We start from the raw sequence: 16,751 nt of genomic DNA on the forward strand, positions 1-16,751 counted from the left end.
ACATATGTAATGTTTATAAGATTTGGTAGGCAGCACGGCAAACACTAATGACGTTTCACGAAAATTAGCGTTTGTTTCAAAGTATAGTTCCGAGACGTGGCGTAGTTCTCTGGTAGAACGTTTCACTGCCAAGCAGAATTCTTGCGTTTGATTCCAGCTGGGGCCCTGACATTTATTTTCTGCATTCGTCGGGTCGACGCTACCGATGTCAGGTATTTGTGAACGCTTGCGCGCTAAAATTGCCCATGTGTGTTCTCGTCGTTTTTCGGTAGATACTAAATGCATGTCAATCGCCTGTGGTACATACACGCATATCAGTGGCACATAGTTGCCCGTGGGTATGTGCCCTTGTCTGGCGAGAATAGTTTGATGACGTACACGACAGGAATGTGATATTGTTCACGTTTTGAGCAGCGCGTCTTAATCGTCAAACCATCTTACCCTCCCATGCTAATTTTAGTTCACCCCAAGTTAAGGGGGTGATAACGAGAGCACCGAAGCACAAGCGGTTAGATAGATAGATAGATAGATAGATAGATAGATAGATAGATAGATAGATAGATAGATAGATAGATAGATAGATAGATAGATAGATAGATAGATAGATAGATACACTGAAAGTCGCCGAAGTTCACTAAGAAATGCTTCGCATTTATTAGGGCAGCACGGTTCGTATCACAAAATATTAGTTGCTATAGCAGTGTCACGCGAAATTAAAGCGATCTTTGCCTACAGTCTTCAGCATTGCGCCGTAACATGGTCCTTGTAATATAATTCCACAAGTGCGTCCACTTTGGTAGGTCGTGTTCACCTCATCTTGATGTCACATCCTGAACATCCAGAAGGTTGCACATTAATCTGCCTTTTACACCTTTATATGATCGCATATTAACATTCAACTAATCAGCACTGCCACGTAAAAATACAATATGGAATAACCTGCGAGGTAATAAAGCTTTATTGTCGCACCCTGACATAGAACACCACGATGTAATTGCACATTTCCACTGAGGTCGCTCATTGTCTTTTATAAAAAGCACAATTTTTCATGTACACATGAGCATGTATAGTATTATATGTGTATTGATTGATTTGCGGGGTTTACGTTTCAAAGGCGCCATATGAATATGAGGAACACCGTAGTGGTGGGCTCCGGAAACTCCGGCCACCTGGCGTTTTTTTCATTTGCCCCCAAATATGAGCACGCGGGCCTACGACATTTCCGCCTCCATCGGAAATGCAGCCACCGCAGCCGGGGTTAGATCCCGCGACCTTCGGGCCAGCAGCCGAGTACCGTAGCTATTAGACCACCGCGGTCGGACATGCTTATGTGTATTGTACCACTATTAGGTATATATCATGTATTATTACTGTATTGTGCATGATGTAAGTCTTATGTATGAATCGTCGAATTTTCGCTGCGTTGTTTCCTAGTGGTGTTTGATTTCTTTACATTTTTTGCACATTTGTGTTATTTTAGAGGCCCCCAATGATAACGCTCAGCAGACTTGTAAGTAATTACAAATTATAAATATAAGAATGCTAGTTCGAGCATTAGTAAGAATTAAAACAAATATATTATGAATTTTTATGAATACAGCGCATTTGGCATTGCGAGGCAAGAGTTCTCTTCCCACGTTCTGCTTGAAATTTGTGCCAATCTTATATTTAGTGCGTTCCAATATATTCGCCGAGATTTCAAATTTGAGATGAATGTAATGAAAATTCGCATGTGCTACCTTCTCTGTAATGAACAATTATTACTGCAATGTTGAACGCTCATGTGTTGAAGCCATCTACAGCGCGAAGGGGAGAAACAAACAAGCACAACAGTTTTAAAGGGGCCCGGCAACACTTTTTGAGCATGGTTCGAAAACGCTGCCGATCGGTAGAATAGGCTCCGGAGAGCATGCGAGCCAAACGTTATAGCACCGCACGCGGCCTGATATTTATAATAAATGATCAAGTCAGCTAAAATTATCTTTCTTTTTCCTCGACAAACGACGAAAGACGCTCGAAAATCCCTCATAGAATTTCCATCTTTCAGCCATTTTCTGATTTGAACATAGCACGCTTAGTCGTTACAAAGATCACCGCACATTTCCGCCACTTGTCCACGCGTGCGCGTACGATTGCAATGAAAAAGCTGTGTAATCGAAGAAAAAAGAAAAAGGCCTCAAGGTCATGAGGCACGCGTGACGTTCTTTGTTTTGCTTGCCCCTACCATTAGTCCCTGCTTAGCTTCCAGCGCACTTGTCTGGACGAAAGAAGAGAGAATGCGATTGCAGCACATGACAAATCCTTGTAACTCCGCTCGTACTGGACTTATTCTTGAAATTTTTGTGACGTTAAATTTGTGAGGCAATAAGCTCTTCCAGTGAGTTAATTCCATGGTTACTCAGGGAAGTGTTTGAGGGCTTCTTTAGGCCTGTTTCTATTGTAGCCCTCATTTCCTCACTATTATCAGTCACGTTGGTCAAGACTCAGTATTTTTGCTGACCGTGCCAACAGGTGATGAGTGATGTCATACTTCAAGTATACGCTTGCAATGAAGGGCCCCTAAACACCCTGCGATATTTTCCGAAACATTTCAAGTAAACAAGCGCTTCGCGTACAGAATGCCGTCGCAATCAACGAAGCCACACGCCGCAGCGCTACAGGTAGCGGGCACGCCACAATTTTGATAAACAATAGCTTCTCCTTTCCGGTCACCACCATTCCCACCATTGACATGTGTGACATCACGAGTGATGCTCGACATTGTCACCAATTTCATTGCTTGCTATTGGCCTAACGACAACCGACGACTTCCGGTAACTCTACAAACTGCTGCTTGCGTGCACCTTGCTGTTCTTGGTCGTGATGCCGCTTGCGAATCGACACCTGCGGCCCGTAACGCAACCGCCAAGTCACTAGCGTAGGGGCACGAGCCGGCACGACAGCAACAGTGGTTACTCAACGATCACTGCACGCAGATGACACACGCCACACAGTTGACGGCGAGCTGGGTTGTCAGAGTGGCGGATCGCGGCCACCGGAAGTAGACGCTGTGTCGAACAGCACGTCAGCGGTGACGCATGCTACGCGAGAATTGATTTGATTGATTTGTGGGGTTTAACGTCCCAAAACCACCATATGATTATGAGAGACGCCGTAGTGGAGGACTCCGGAAATTTTGACCACCTGGGGTTCTTTAACGTGCACCCAAATCTGAGCACACGGGCCTACGACATTTCCGCCTCCATCGGAAATGCAGCCGCCGCAGCCGGGATTTGAACCCGCGACCTGCGGGTCAGCAGCCGAGTACCTTAGCCACTAGACCACCGCGGCGGGGCTGCTACGCGAGAATAGGAGGGGCACTCAGCTGGCTCAGTAAAGAGGGGCCAAGCGGTTTTGAAAGAGGCTAGCGTAGGAAATAGGGAAAGAAGCGATCGTCGCGTTTCAATCATCAAACGCTTGTAACTCCGCTATTACGGTACCATTTTGAAAAATTCTCAAGGCTTTGTGTTCGTTATAAACTCGAGCGCAACTTCCTCACCTCAACTAAATTTCGACCGCTGGGTGGTTTAGGTGCCCTTTATTGGTGAATCCAACGCTAAACAAAACTAATTTATAGCTAATTGTTTTAGGGGCAAAGCTCCTAAATCCGCGGGTCTGTTTATGCTTGTCCCTCTTGGTACGTGACCACCTGGTTCCACGACTTACTCAGCAAGTGCGGACGGATGGATGGACAGACAGACGGACAGATGGACGATTCGCGGTTTACCGATTAAGCACTCGGAAGCTTCGCCCCACTCCTCCTAATTAACTTAAATACGATGTGATTTCTTTACGAGGCACGCATACTCTTCGCGATTTAAGCAGGCAAGTGTTAACAAGGCTGCCCTAGAGCCACGGGCAAAATGAAGCACGGCAAGAATTCTTCTACGTAGTCAGAAAAAAAAACTCAGCTAATGGGTAGCCTGGTCTTCTCATAAAATATCAGCCAAACGTTATGGCACGGAAGACGGCCTCTATCTTTGAATGAATTCTCGAATTCAGCTAAAATCACTCCGTCTTCTCTCAGCAAATGGTGCCATAAACCCACATGACCACGCTATTACCCCAAAGTTGTCAGCCGTTGGCCAATTTGAGCATTGTGATCTGTGATTGTGAGGTGTGATCACCTCGATTTTGACATTCGAGAGCGTTAAACTTGTGTTGTCCCCTTTTCGCGAACCAATCTTAGCAAAAGACCAGCTACCATACCGTATACCTTTACTGCTTATTGATCTTGAGGGGCTAAACAATAATTTAAATACTTCGTGTAGGATGTTAAAGCAGTATATTCTTAGCCGTGCGGCTTTATGTGAGTAAAATTATGCCATATATGTACTTGCTTTTTTGCTTATTACTTGAGTATGATACATCTTTTATTTTAGTGGTGTGTGTGAAAGCCTTCTTACATGCTCTTATTTACTTGAAAACCTGTATGGTTTCACCACGATACATATATTGTACGATTGTGTTTGTAAATTTTGTGAATCGTTCGCTAAAAAACGGGCTTCATGTGTAAGAAAAAAAAGAGTTTTTTGTTGTGCTATAAATTAGCACACACTTGTCAGTGCTCTCTTTTTTTTTCTCGAAAGACATTCTGTATATCGATGCATTGCAGTTTTTGTGTACGTGTGTTTCCTCCTGCCAAATTCTGTAGGAGCAGGGTTCTTTGTCAAGCCGCTATGACAGCAGCCTTTTGCTCCTGTCCTAACACTTGTTTCAAATGAATGCTGAAATAATGAATCTGATTTGCGCATCGTCAGTTCCCATGGGCACCGGGGGATCTCATGACGTGCTTGCATGCTCGCAAAAAAAACGTGCCTAAGGTGACGACGCATGCTGTCAGACGCATGTAGCTTCTTGCCCTTTTGTCATAACCTCATCGGTAGCTTTCAGCACGCTCACTCATACGAAATGAGAGAAAAAGCGCTGAAAATCTGCAAATGCTGCCTCTCGCGACGCTGACGCCAGCGAATTTCAGGTAGGAAATTCGCTCCCAGCCATCCCCCCCCCCCAAAAAAAAGAAAAAAAGGTGGCCCATCGCTCTTTTCGCAATGATCAACGGCGAGGGAACGAGATGGCACAAATGTTGAGATCTCTTGGTATCGGAGGAGCCAAGATGCGGTCGGGACCGGTAGAAAGTTTGCTTAGCCGGACGAGCCTTCAAAAAGCGCTGGTGAGTTTCTGGTCACAGCCGCTGTTGATTGCGCACTTAAGAAGACTTTGTGCATGCAAAAGTTCCTATACGACAAAATATTAGTCTTCTTTGGTGTCACAATTCTTAGGCGTATCACAACGCACAAATCCTTAAATCAACTTTGAGAAATTATGCAATGCATGCCACAAGAAATGGCAGCAATAAACCTTGCGTGCCACGGAAACCCCATAGCACAAATCACAGCCAATTCACAGGCCGTCTGCACAACACTAGCGGCGATTGCAAGAGAACCAACACAGCGATGGGATTGATTTTTTTACGATGCGGTAACTCCACTTGGGCTTGACGGATTCCTAAAATATTTACGGTAGCTAACTCGCGTCGCAATAAGCTCTTGGGATGAAGTCGTTCGATGATTACTTGTAGAAGTGTTGCAGAAGCTCTTGAGGACATTGTTCAAGTCTCAAAATGCCTTCGCTCTTAAGCCTGTCGGAGCTAACACGGGAAAGATCCAGCCCTGACAGCGTTCAGTTTTCGAACTGATTTTTTTTATCGCGCTGCACCCGCCGCGCGGCCCAAATGCCAACTTCTTCTTGCTTGACTAGCGGCGCATTGAGGCGCTACAGGGCTTCCCCCCCCCCCCCCCCCGTAGAGCGAGAGCCGTAGGAATCACCAGAGGAGTCGCCCAGTGGACATGCTTGGATGTTGGCATCCAGACTTTAGATTGAAACCCCGCAGCGGCGAGAGCGGCGATACACGCAGGTTTCAGTCGATCAGCAGTCACGACGTCTCCACGGCCATTGATGTCCAATGCGAACGTCTTAGGTGTACAATGGAGTACGCGGATCGGGCCATCATAGGCTGGTGTTAGTGGTGGCCGTATTTGGTCACACCAAACGAAGACGTGACTGCAGTCATGCAGATCCTGGCTAACGAAGACAGACTGGGGGTGTCGGTCGGCAGGAATCACAGGAGCAAGGTCCCGAAACGTGGTGCGCAGCTCTCGAATGTACGTGGAGGCATCGTGAGTGGAAGGTGGCGATGATGGCTCGAATAATTCTGGAAGATGCAGGGAAACACCATAGACTAGCTCGGCTAATGAGCAGCCGAGATCCACTTTGAATGCTGATCGGATGCCCAGAAGTACGAAGGGGAGGTGGTCGAGCCAACGTTCCCTTGGCTGGTGAGCAGTGAGGGCAGCTTTCAGTTGTCGATGAAGCCGGTCGACCATGTCATTGGCGGAAGGATGGTAGGCAGTTGTGTGGATGTGTCGAATGCCCAGGATATTGGCAAGTGCGGTGAAAAGGGCCGATTGAAACTGACGACCGCGATCAGTGGTGACGACAGAAGGGCATCCAAAGCGCGACACTCAGCCGTTTGTGAAAGCCTTGATTGATTTGTGGGCTTTAACGTCCCAAAACCACCATTTGATTATGAGAGACGCCGTAGTGGAGGGCTCCGGAAATTTCGACCACCTGGGGTTCTTTAACGTGCACCCAAATCTGAGTACACGGGCCTACAACATTTCCGCCTCCATCGGAAATGCAGCCGCCACAGCCGAGAATCGAACCCGCGACCTGCGGGTCAGAAGCCGAGTACCTTAGCCACTAGACCACCGCGGCGGGGCTTGTGAAAGCCTTGGCAACTGTTGGTGCTGTAATGTCGGAAATGGGAAACCTTTCCGGCCATCTGGTGAAGCGATCCACACATGTCAGCAGGTAACAGGCTCCTTGCGATGACGGAAGAGGACCGACGATGTCGAGATGGACGTGAGAAAACCTTGTGTCTGAAGGCCGGAACGGGGATGTTGCCGTGACAGTGTGACGGTGAACTTTAACGCGCTGGCACTCAAGGCAGGTTCGCGCCCAGCATCGGACTTCAGCATTGATGCTTGGCCAAAGAAAACGAGATGTGACTAGCTTCTGGGTCACACGAATACCAGGATGGCTCATGCTGTGCAATTGATCAAAAATTGCGCGACGAAAAGCTGAAGGCACGAAGGGCCGAGGGACACCAATAGACGTTTCTCACGTTATTAATGAGGTAGAAAATGGAAGTGGGCACTCCGTGAACGATTGAGACGTGGATGAAGAGCGAAGACGATGCAGCTCAGGATCGTTGCTTTGGGCAGCTGCTAGCTCTTCCGTGTCTAGTGGTGGCTGGGTTGACAAGGCATCGATGCGGGATAGTGCATCAGCAGCAGCATTTTCCAGCCCATGTACGTGTCTGAGATCTACAGTGAACTCGGAAGTAAAGCATAGTTGACGGATTTCTCGTGCAGTACAATTGCTGTGATTGCGATGGAAGGCAAACGTCAGGGGCTTGTGGTCTGTAACGACGTAAAAGTCCCGGTCCTTGAATAAATGACGAAAATGTTTGATGGCGAGGTATACCGCGAAGAGGTCTCGGGCAAATGTACTGTATTTTGCCTCTGGTGGCTTCAGTTTTTGCGAGAAAAACCCAAGGGGCTGCCAACCGGATACGTGCTGCTCGAGAATGGCGCCAACTGCCACGCTTGATGAATCGGTGATGAGACAAATTTGGGCATCACGGACGGGATGTATGAGCATGGTAGCGTCTGCCAGAGCCTTCTTGGCAGTGTCGAAGGCAGATTCAGCGTCCTTGGGCTACTCCAGTGGCGCAGCCGGGTCTTTTTTTTCGCCATTAGGTCAGTCAAGGGCTTTAGGAATGTGGCGCACTTTGGAAGAAAGCGGCGATGGAAGTTTAGTAGGCCCAGAAATTCTCGGAGTCTCTTCAGTGAAGTCGGGGGTAGAAAGTCTTGAATAGCCTTCACTTTGCTGGTGAGTGGTTGGATACCCTTTGAAATGACAAGGTGGTCTAGGAGCTCTATTGTAGTGACGCCGAAGATGCACTTATTGTGATTAATTACGAGGCCGTAATCATCCAGGCGGTGGAACAAGGTGCGCAGGTGGGCTTCATGCTGAGGGCCAGATGAGCTTGCTACAAGGAGGTCATCAAGGCAAGCAAATACGAAATCGAGACCTCGCGTGACGTCGTGGATAGTGCGCTGAAAGGTCTGTGCAGAGTTGCGCAATCCAAAAGGCATCCTCACATATTTAAACAGACCAAATGGGGTGGTGATGGCTGTCTTCGGAATGTCGGTGGGTTCTACAGGAACCTGATAGTAAGCCTTCACTAATTCAATCTTAGAGAAGATTGTGCACCCAGCCAAATTTGATGTGAAATCCTGTATGTGAGGAAGTGGATAGCGATCTGGTAAGGTGTGGGCATTGAGAGCGCCGTAATCCCCACATGGTCTCCAGTCGCCAGGATCTTTCTTCGGCACCATGTGGAGTGGCGACGCCCAGTTGCTGGAGGAAGGCCGCACAATGCCGAGTTCAAGCATGTGCTCAAACTCACGGCGGGCGATGGCGAGGCGTTCTCCAGATAGTCGACGGGGTCGTGTAAAAACGGGAGGTCCAGTGGTCACAATGTGGTGAGTGATGGAATGCTTCACCGGTGACTCTCTGGTGTGCGGCTTCGTGATGCTGGGAAAGTCGGAATGTCGTCGAGTATTTTTGCATACGGCGAAGCAGGTGTGAGAGCTCGCAGTCTCGTTGGCGAGGAAGTACAGAGTACACCGTTGATGGAGAGGCGGGTGTTGAGATCAGTGAGGCGATGAGCATGCATGTCCACAGCAAGGTTGAGAAAACTGAGGAAGTCAGGTCCAAGAACAGCTTGAGAGACGTCAGCGAGGATGAAAATTCAGCGGAACGTACGGCGTAGTCCAAGGTCAAGTGTAAGAGAGCGTTGGCCGTATGTGCGAATGGCTGAATTGTTGATCGCTTGGAGTGGGCAGGTCTGTTCGTTGCGACGGCGACCTGCACACGAGGCCATGATGACGCTAAGCTGGGCTCCTGTGTCGACTAGGAAGCAAGCGCCAGTGATCTTTCAGAAACATAGAAAAGGCGGTATGACTTTCGACCATTACCACTTGCCGCCATCAGTGGCCGGTCGTCGCATTTCCCGACCAGGAGCACGGGCGAGTGCACTTGCGAGCAGAGGCACCGAATCAGCGGTGGTACCAGCACACGGTTGAAGATGAAACGTCCCGCGGTGCGTCGGGTGGCCGAAGTTCCGAAGAGCGTGGGGGCGTCGAGGAGCGACTGCGTATCTGGAACCTGGATGACGGTCGACGATGCGCACGTACAGTCATCGAGGCGCCTGACAAGGGCGTCCAAACGGTTCTCGATGCTCGCGAGCGCCGGGTCTGCGGCGGTGTGGTAACGGCGTTGAGGCTATGTGCCCGCGAGTAGTCCGCCACTCGGTCAGCCATTTCAGCGAGTGTGTCTACTGGGACATCTCCTGCAGCTACGAGGACCGGGACCATGCTCTGCGGTAAGCGCTGGAGAAACAACTCACGTAACAGCTTCTCCTATTGAGGTGCGGAGGGGCCGCCAAGGAGCTGGCGCATGCGTCGCAGGAGCTGTGATGGGCGACGGTCACCGAGCTCTGTAGCCGTGATGAGCTGTTGGAGTCTGCTGTGTTCGGACTCAGACTTGTGGAAAATGATAGCTGCCTTCAACGTGTCGTAGGGATGGCTCGTGTGCGGCGACGCTAAAATATCAGCTAAGTCGTCGGCTACGTCCGGAGGTAAGCAGGAGACCAGATGCCCGTGCCTGGTCTGTTGGCTGGTGATTTTCCGTAGACGGAAGCGCGCCTCGACCTGCAGAAACCATGTGCTGGGGCTGTTGGGCCAAAATAGTGGCAGGTTGACATGTTGAATCACAGCGACTGCAGCACCGCTAGGTCTGGCGTCTTCTTGGGCGTCAGGACCGGTAGGATTGGTGGCAGAGCCGGCGGGATCCATGCGGGATGATCGGGGCTGTGTGTTCTTTATCGGGTCACCATTATAGATGAGCACATGATATTAACAGCGCCCAAACTACATTTCATATCACATGGTGACGAACTTGTCTGAGAAGTTCACCCTAATGACAATCGGCATACCATCCCTTACCCTGTACGAACCACAAGAAAGGCGTAAAGAAACACCCTTAATGGAACTGCGTTTCTGCAGAAAACGATGGTATCATTAGAATACTGATAGCCAACAACGGAAATGCGTGATCAACGCATTGCCACAGACTGTAGTTTGCACAGGTACTGCGAAAGTACAACAGAGCATGCAAAAGGTGGCCAAGTTAAGCAAAAGTGAATGCCAGCGTGCTCTATCACAAAACTGCTTGTTTATTTTGATACGGAAATGTAGCATCAGATATCACCATTATTGCTGCATAAAATTAAACAACTTTTTTCTCGATGAAGCGTGCTGGCATTCACTCTTGCTTACCACATTCTCAAATCGCGTTCTCCGTTTCACTTTTGAAACACCTGAACGGATGCGCGCAGTGCGTAGCGTATCGCGCGAGCGTCGAACTGCTATGTCTAAGAGACATGGCGGCACATTTCGAAGCTGTAAAAATCAAGATTGCGCATTGTTCTCTCTCTAGTTCGCTGTTTACAACAACCGCCCTTACAACAAACTCTAAACCCTTTCTCTCTATTTTGAGCATTTCATTACCTGAGATCAAGTGAAGTCCTTGTGGGCTCTTGTCTCCTCGGACGATCGAAAAATGGCTAGAAAAGTTGTGTTGAAGCAGGTGCGTGGCACTACTTCGTGTAATCAGCTTCCCAAGACGTAAGTGATCGCAGCTTAAGGAACAGCAAGAAGAGTGAGTGAAGCTTGCGTGCTACAAACGTTTCTAAGAAGTATTCTGAAACGTGGCGCTGTTGTAGTTCTTGGTCGGCGCTCGTGCGATAACGTTGATATTGTGTGGGGCTGTACAAATGGTACACTAGTTTTAAGACGACGTCCACTTTCCGTCATGCTTCAGTGAGTATCACCATGTTAGCCACCACGTCTCACCTTGTTAGGCGCGTTGCACTCGATAAGCTTTAAACACCGCTGAATGTTTCAGATTGTGATTGCGAAACTTGGGTACCGTGCTGTTACCTGTGACTAGCACAATTTAGCGAGCTTTTAACCGAGACCATCCACGCCACGCTCGCAGTCAGAACGAGCTAACCTTCTTCGGGTGAGTCGATCGTTTTCTAATATACTGTTTTGCAGAGTTTCCATAAGGACGCATATTTACGAAATTCCCAGACATGTATAAAACCCTTGCACCTGTTTAATGATCCCGAGATTTGTAAAATTCTGTGTTACAACGCTTGACCCTTTTTAACTTTCGCTCAGGCTGCAGATCCCGCGTTTTCTTATTGATCGCTCGTTCTGTACTGCTTTGCAGAAGGACGTTCAATAAGGCGGAAGCATGGAAAATGAAATGCCCGAGATGCTGCCCTTCGAAATTCCCATGAAGCGCTTACGACACAGCTTATCGCCGAGTTCCAGCATAGTATTTCTAAACAAGAGTGGCCATCGTCGGCCCCGCTTGAGGAAACGAACTTGCAGCACCATCGCTGTTATTACACTGAGCATCCTTCTCGCCACAGTCTTCATAGTTCAGCAAAGAAAGGCACCTTTGATCGTCGAAGACTGCGTGGAAGCCCACATGTCGAGGTGGCTGCCTTGGAACCAACCTGCAAATGACTCAAAAGTTCCGCGGATCTTGCTTTGGAGCCCAGCGGTGGCGTCGTCAGTAGAACCGGATGCCTCTCAGCCAGTCATGTACTTCGGAAACTCAAGAGCCTTCAAATGCGCCTCGAACTTGGGTGAAGAAGTGGCTTGCGAAGTCACCATGCAGCACCGTCGTACAACTGACAGCGACGCGTTAGTGTTCTACAGAGAAAGCATAACGGCATCGCTCCTTCCAAAATGCCGAAGTGCTGAACAGATGTGGGTATTTTGGGTGACAGCTGACCTCCCACCACCCAAATCACACAACCTTTCGCCAATTTCCGGTCTCTTTAATTGGACAATGGGACGTCGAAACGATGCAGATGTCATGGTTGCGTACAAAACGTGGCACTGCGAGTACGGCATTCGAAATTATTGCAATCATGAAAAAATGGAAGCACACATGCAGAAACGGAAATACAGAGAAGATGCAGCATGGATTGTCGGCGAGTGCGAGCGCGAGACGTTCATGAACGCCACGCGCGATTTCATCGGCAACTTGGCCAGAGATCACGAGAGGGAACGTGCAATCAGTGTTCACTTGGTGACGGGTTGCGGCTACAAACAATGTGGCTCAAGACACAACTGCGTCCGGTATATAGCGCAGAGGTACCACTTCATCGTCCTGGTTGACATGCCAGAGTGTTTCCAGAATGCCTCCGAACTAATCTACGACGCCTTCGAGCACAACGTGGTGCCCGTGGTGCTGGAGGCCGATGCCTCGCTCCAACTTCCTCCAAAGTCTGTCATAAGCTCTTCTACGATGCGCAATCCTGGAGAACTCGCGGCATATCTCAGGACCCTCCTAGAAAAATCCCAAGCTGTACGACCGGCACTTCGACTGGAAGGATAAATGCACAATGACGCCGCCCACAGTCGATGGTCTGTGTGCTTTATGCAATGCACTTTACGATAAAGCCCATCGCGGTAAGCGGCATTCTAGTGTTCTGGACTGGTGGAACCAGCGTAAGAACTGCTCCCATACCCTTTCCTCCATTCTGAGCAAATCGTTCTTCCTGAATGTGTGAAACGACAGGAATAGTGTGCACAATGGTTCAGAAAATCCCTGAAGCAGTTCAAACTTGCAAGCGACAGTAGTGACAACTCAAGCGGAAAAGTTCATTATCATCTGTAGACATGATGACGCAACTTGAACAAATAAACTGATTAGCTTAGCGCACTCTCAATGGTGTTGTCTGAAAGGACGAATTTTTAAGTTTAGACGACAATTTTTCATTCATTGTAGAGGTCAGCTAATTTTGGCGAAGGTTGGCAAGTCGGGTGGATTCCACGTGATCGATGGTGGTAGGCTTCTTAGATATCGCACTCGTACAACCTATGCTCGATTGAACTAGCTGTTACTTAACCAAACAGCCCCTACAAGACAAAAGTAGTGTAAAAATTACGCATGCGCGTTCTTAACTCAGAACAGGCAATGGAGGAATCTGGATCTGAAATATACACATATCTTGGCGCGAAGGCAGACTAAGAACACCATACACCGGGTGACTGCCATATTTCTTTTTTTCGCCTTCGCACCTATGACAAATCAGTTCAAACTAAAGCTGTCTGCCTAGATTTATTAGCTTCCATACTCGAATGCGCTGAAAAGCACCCAGGCTCAGCTTCGCAGCATTACAGAAAGACGCATGTTGTTCATGTGTCCATTTTCGCGCTAACTCTCCTCCTCTTCTCGCGTGAGCGCGAAGAAGTGGAAGGACCATTTTCTCCACATAAGCGCGATGGGGTAGTGGTGGTTGGAAGAAGAGGGCGCCTAATTTCTGCAGCTGGTAGAGAGCGTGGTGAAGCGCATGGAGGTAAGATCTCTAGATGAACACTTGGCAGCGCTGGCATCAGTCAAAGCAAGTCAAGGCCCAGCGTCGAAGAACTCATTAGTATGCCAATGGTTGGACAGCAAAATGTAGTAACACCGTGCTAATAATAAGTTGTAAGAATGCCAGAGAGGGTGTATTACGTTTAGCGTATTTCAAGCGTACGGTGGGATGATGCTCAATGTAAACATACATAAGTGATGCTAGCTGTGTGCGCACCCTTTGTCCATTGTCGTTGCCGCACCTTACACTTCAAATAGAATTGGATGCGAAAACCCCAGCGGGCTAGAATTAATCTGGAGCCTAACACCACGGGATGCCTCCTAATTATATCATGGTTTTGGCTCGTACAATATTATAACTTTGTCGGCGCTTGAGCCGTGGGCGATATACAGCTGCCGCGTAGTAAGCGATCCGAAAAAGTAACCGAAGTGGCAATAAATTTTTGATGGTTTTGAGAAATCAGGAACGATTACCAGGAATATCTCGGCGTAACCTTAAACTACATCTATCTTAGTGGATATGGTATATAGTATGAAGAAGGCTGAGCAAGCTGTGAAAACAACTATAGTGACATTCAAATTAGCGAACACGCTACGAGATCAAGTGTGGATACTATCCTAAATGGAACATACCCTACAAGAAACATGCATGGGTGAAGTTGGCACAAAATACTGTTTTTTTTAATTTACGCGCGTCGTTATGATTTCAAAAGAATCTGTAAAAAATCCAAGGTAGCTTCTAACTTACAGTGTGCGAAACGCCAAGAAAACTGAAGCAAGTGACCTGTGGAGGTGAAGACGCGCTGTTAACGACAGTTATGACGATCGTCCATCACGGTTGCAGGATGGCCATGCTACAATTGTAACGGATAAGAGCAACAGAGCAAAGATTACTTCAGATCTGCGATTAAAAACAGACGGATAAGAGCTGAATGCCTTAGTTGACAGTGCCACTGATTATTCGGTAATGAGTCAGAAAATGGCAAAGGAACTGAAAGAGGCTGTGACGAATGCGAGTGGGTCGCACATACGCCCAGCAGGTGGTCACACTATCACGCCCTTCGGTAGATGTACAGCCAGGCTTGAAATATGGGGCTTTACTTACGTTGCTGACTTCATTGTACTGCCACAATGTTCAAGAGAGCTCATATTGAGAACAGATTTTATTGCAAACCAACAGCGCCATAATTAACCTGCGCAGATCGATTGTCTCAATCTCGACCAAACAAGCCATGCCTGTTGAAGAAGCCGAGGAACGATGACGCCTTACTGCTCAGTTCGTTGTTGATGATGACGTAACAGTGCCGTCATGCTGCAGTATAATGATGCTTGTAGAGAATGAGGCATTCCACAACCGCGAAAGTGTAGCGAGTGGCAACGTAAGCCTGTTTTTGAACAAGTAAACCATCGTCACTAGTACCCTTGTTCATTCAGCCAATGGTCGTGAAGACGTCCTATTAACGAATTTTGGAAACGAATCTCAACACGTCACTGAAGGCACGGCTATCGCCTATTTTCAGGAGTTCTGCATGACGACCGACTTGTGCAGCTTAACGACTACATCAGACGCTGCACCAATCACTTTTCTATTGCAAAAAACGGTATCCCTAGCGTGATGTCAGTACGTTTTTTTACACTGGTACACGCTGGTATTTACTGATCCTTCGCTGAACGCACTCGGGAATCCTAATAGCTGTGACGCACTGCAGGTAGGGTGCTGGTGTAACTAAGAAGTGCTGGCACACTAGGAAGCGCTGGCAGTACTGGAATTTTCACTGGCAAGCGCTGGTGAATGTACTGGAGGATGCACTGTTTCTACCAGCACAGCGTGTACATTTATGTACCATGTGCCGTGCTATGTTTCGGTGTCGTTGAGTATAAAACGCTTGATTCAACGGCCCACATAGACGCTACCCTAACAGATCCCGAGCATACGTAATTTTTGCGGTGCACGTTCAGTACTCAAGGATTGAAACAAGACCCTAGTAGCACGTAGCCGCTGGTTCATGTGCCGCCGCTCGTGGGTGCTTGCGGGACCAGGATGTTGCATTGTGGTATAGTGTGAGGGCGAGAACAGTTAAGAAGCAGGCTTACTCCTTCCGGTCGCTAAATGGTTCGCGTTTAGTTCACAAAGTGAACACTGCCAGCATGGCGCTGCAAGGCTCGCGTGGTTTTGCATGCATGCAACCCGAATCGAGCGGACGGTGTGCGAGCGCAGCAGTTACACGCTGGAAGTGTGCACATGGTTAACTACACGCCGATTTGTTGGCGACCGGAAGCAGCAATTCTGCTCCGCGGATGTTCTTCCCCTCGTTCAATACCACAATGCTAGACCTTGGTTCCCCGAGCACACACGAGGTGCGCTATCTCTGCCGGCGGCCACGCGTTCCGAGTGTCCTATTTCAATCCGTGAGTACTGTACGTATCACAGCAATTAATGCACTTTTTTAGCGGAACCCACGTATACCAGCAATATTCGCATCAGTCATGCATTGTTGTAACGATGTCATGTCGCAGTTTTGATAAGCCCGTAGCCGGACGTAGCTTCTAACAGAAACGGGAAATTTTTATGCCACCAAGTTGACGAAACGTAAATGAGCTCTCTCGATCGCTTTGCAAGGTTTCCTAGCGGAGGCGAGAAAAAATGCTGTCGTTCGATTCCGCCACACCGCGTATATGAATGTCCGACCATGATTGTCCTTGAAGTTACTTAAGGTACCGTTTAGAAATGTTCCAAAGCTCAAATGCAGAAACTTCCACTATCCCAACTCAACGCATCGAGAGTGGTCTTACCCAGTCCCCGGTTCAGCGAGCGAGAGGCCTATCGTGCCGGCTGCGTTGGTGTATATGTTACCTGTGCTTCTTGTTTCGTGTACACACTTTTTAAAATGTAAACATAGCTGTAAAATACAGTTTAAACATCAATAAACATATATCAACTAGTTTGCCTTTTCGATGTCCACAATACGAGCACTCATGACCGGTGCGTCGAGCTTTCAGCTACGCAGACTGTCGGCGACTGCTGCCAGCCGCCCTTAGTCGGTACGTCTCTGACTGATATGTAAGACACGCTAGTTAAAGTTGGTAATTTGGTACGCCTTCGTGAACTGACTCTCTGCCAT

At 48.3% G+C, this 16,751-nt stretch overlaps 2 protein-coding genes across 2 annotated transcripts in view; both read left to right on the forward strand.

Annotated features, from left to right (window-relative positions):
* Positions 1 to 16,751, forward strand: part of LOC119168937 (glutathione S-transferase D7) — a 190,551-nt gene that overhangs the window by 70,548 nt on the left and 103,252 nt on the right. The window lies entirely within an intron of this gene.
* LOC142803531 (alpha-(1,3)-fucosyltransferase fut-3-like) lies at positions 11,053 to 12,982 on the forward strand. The gene is made up of 2 exons (XM_075888660.1): positions 11,053 to 11,253; positions 11,467 to 12,982. The coding sequence occupies exon 2, from the start codon at positions 11,491 to 11,493 to the stop codon at positions 12,646 to 12,648; it is 1,158 nt and encodes a 385-aa protein (XP_075744775.1). The 5' UTR covers positions 11,053 to 11,253; positions 11,467 to 11,490; the 3' UTR covers positions 12,649 to 12,982.

The sequence above is a fragment of the Rhipicephalus microplus genome, chromosome 3 (genome assembly GCF_043290135.1).
Source record: "Rhipicephalus microplus isolate Deutch F79 chromosome 3, USDA_Rmic, whole genome shotgun sequence".
Taxonomy (NCBI): domain Eukaryota; kingdom Metazoa; phylum Arthropoda; class Arachnida; order Ixodida; family Ixodidae; genus Rhipicephalus; species Rhipicephalus microplus.

What these genes read in the sequence shown, in the direction of transcription:
- LOC142803531 (XM_075888660.1), top strand. Translation starts at nt 11,491, where the DNA reads ATGGAAAATGAAATGCCCGAGATGCTGCCCTTCGAAATTCCCATGAAG.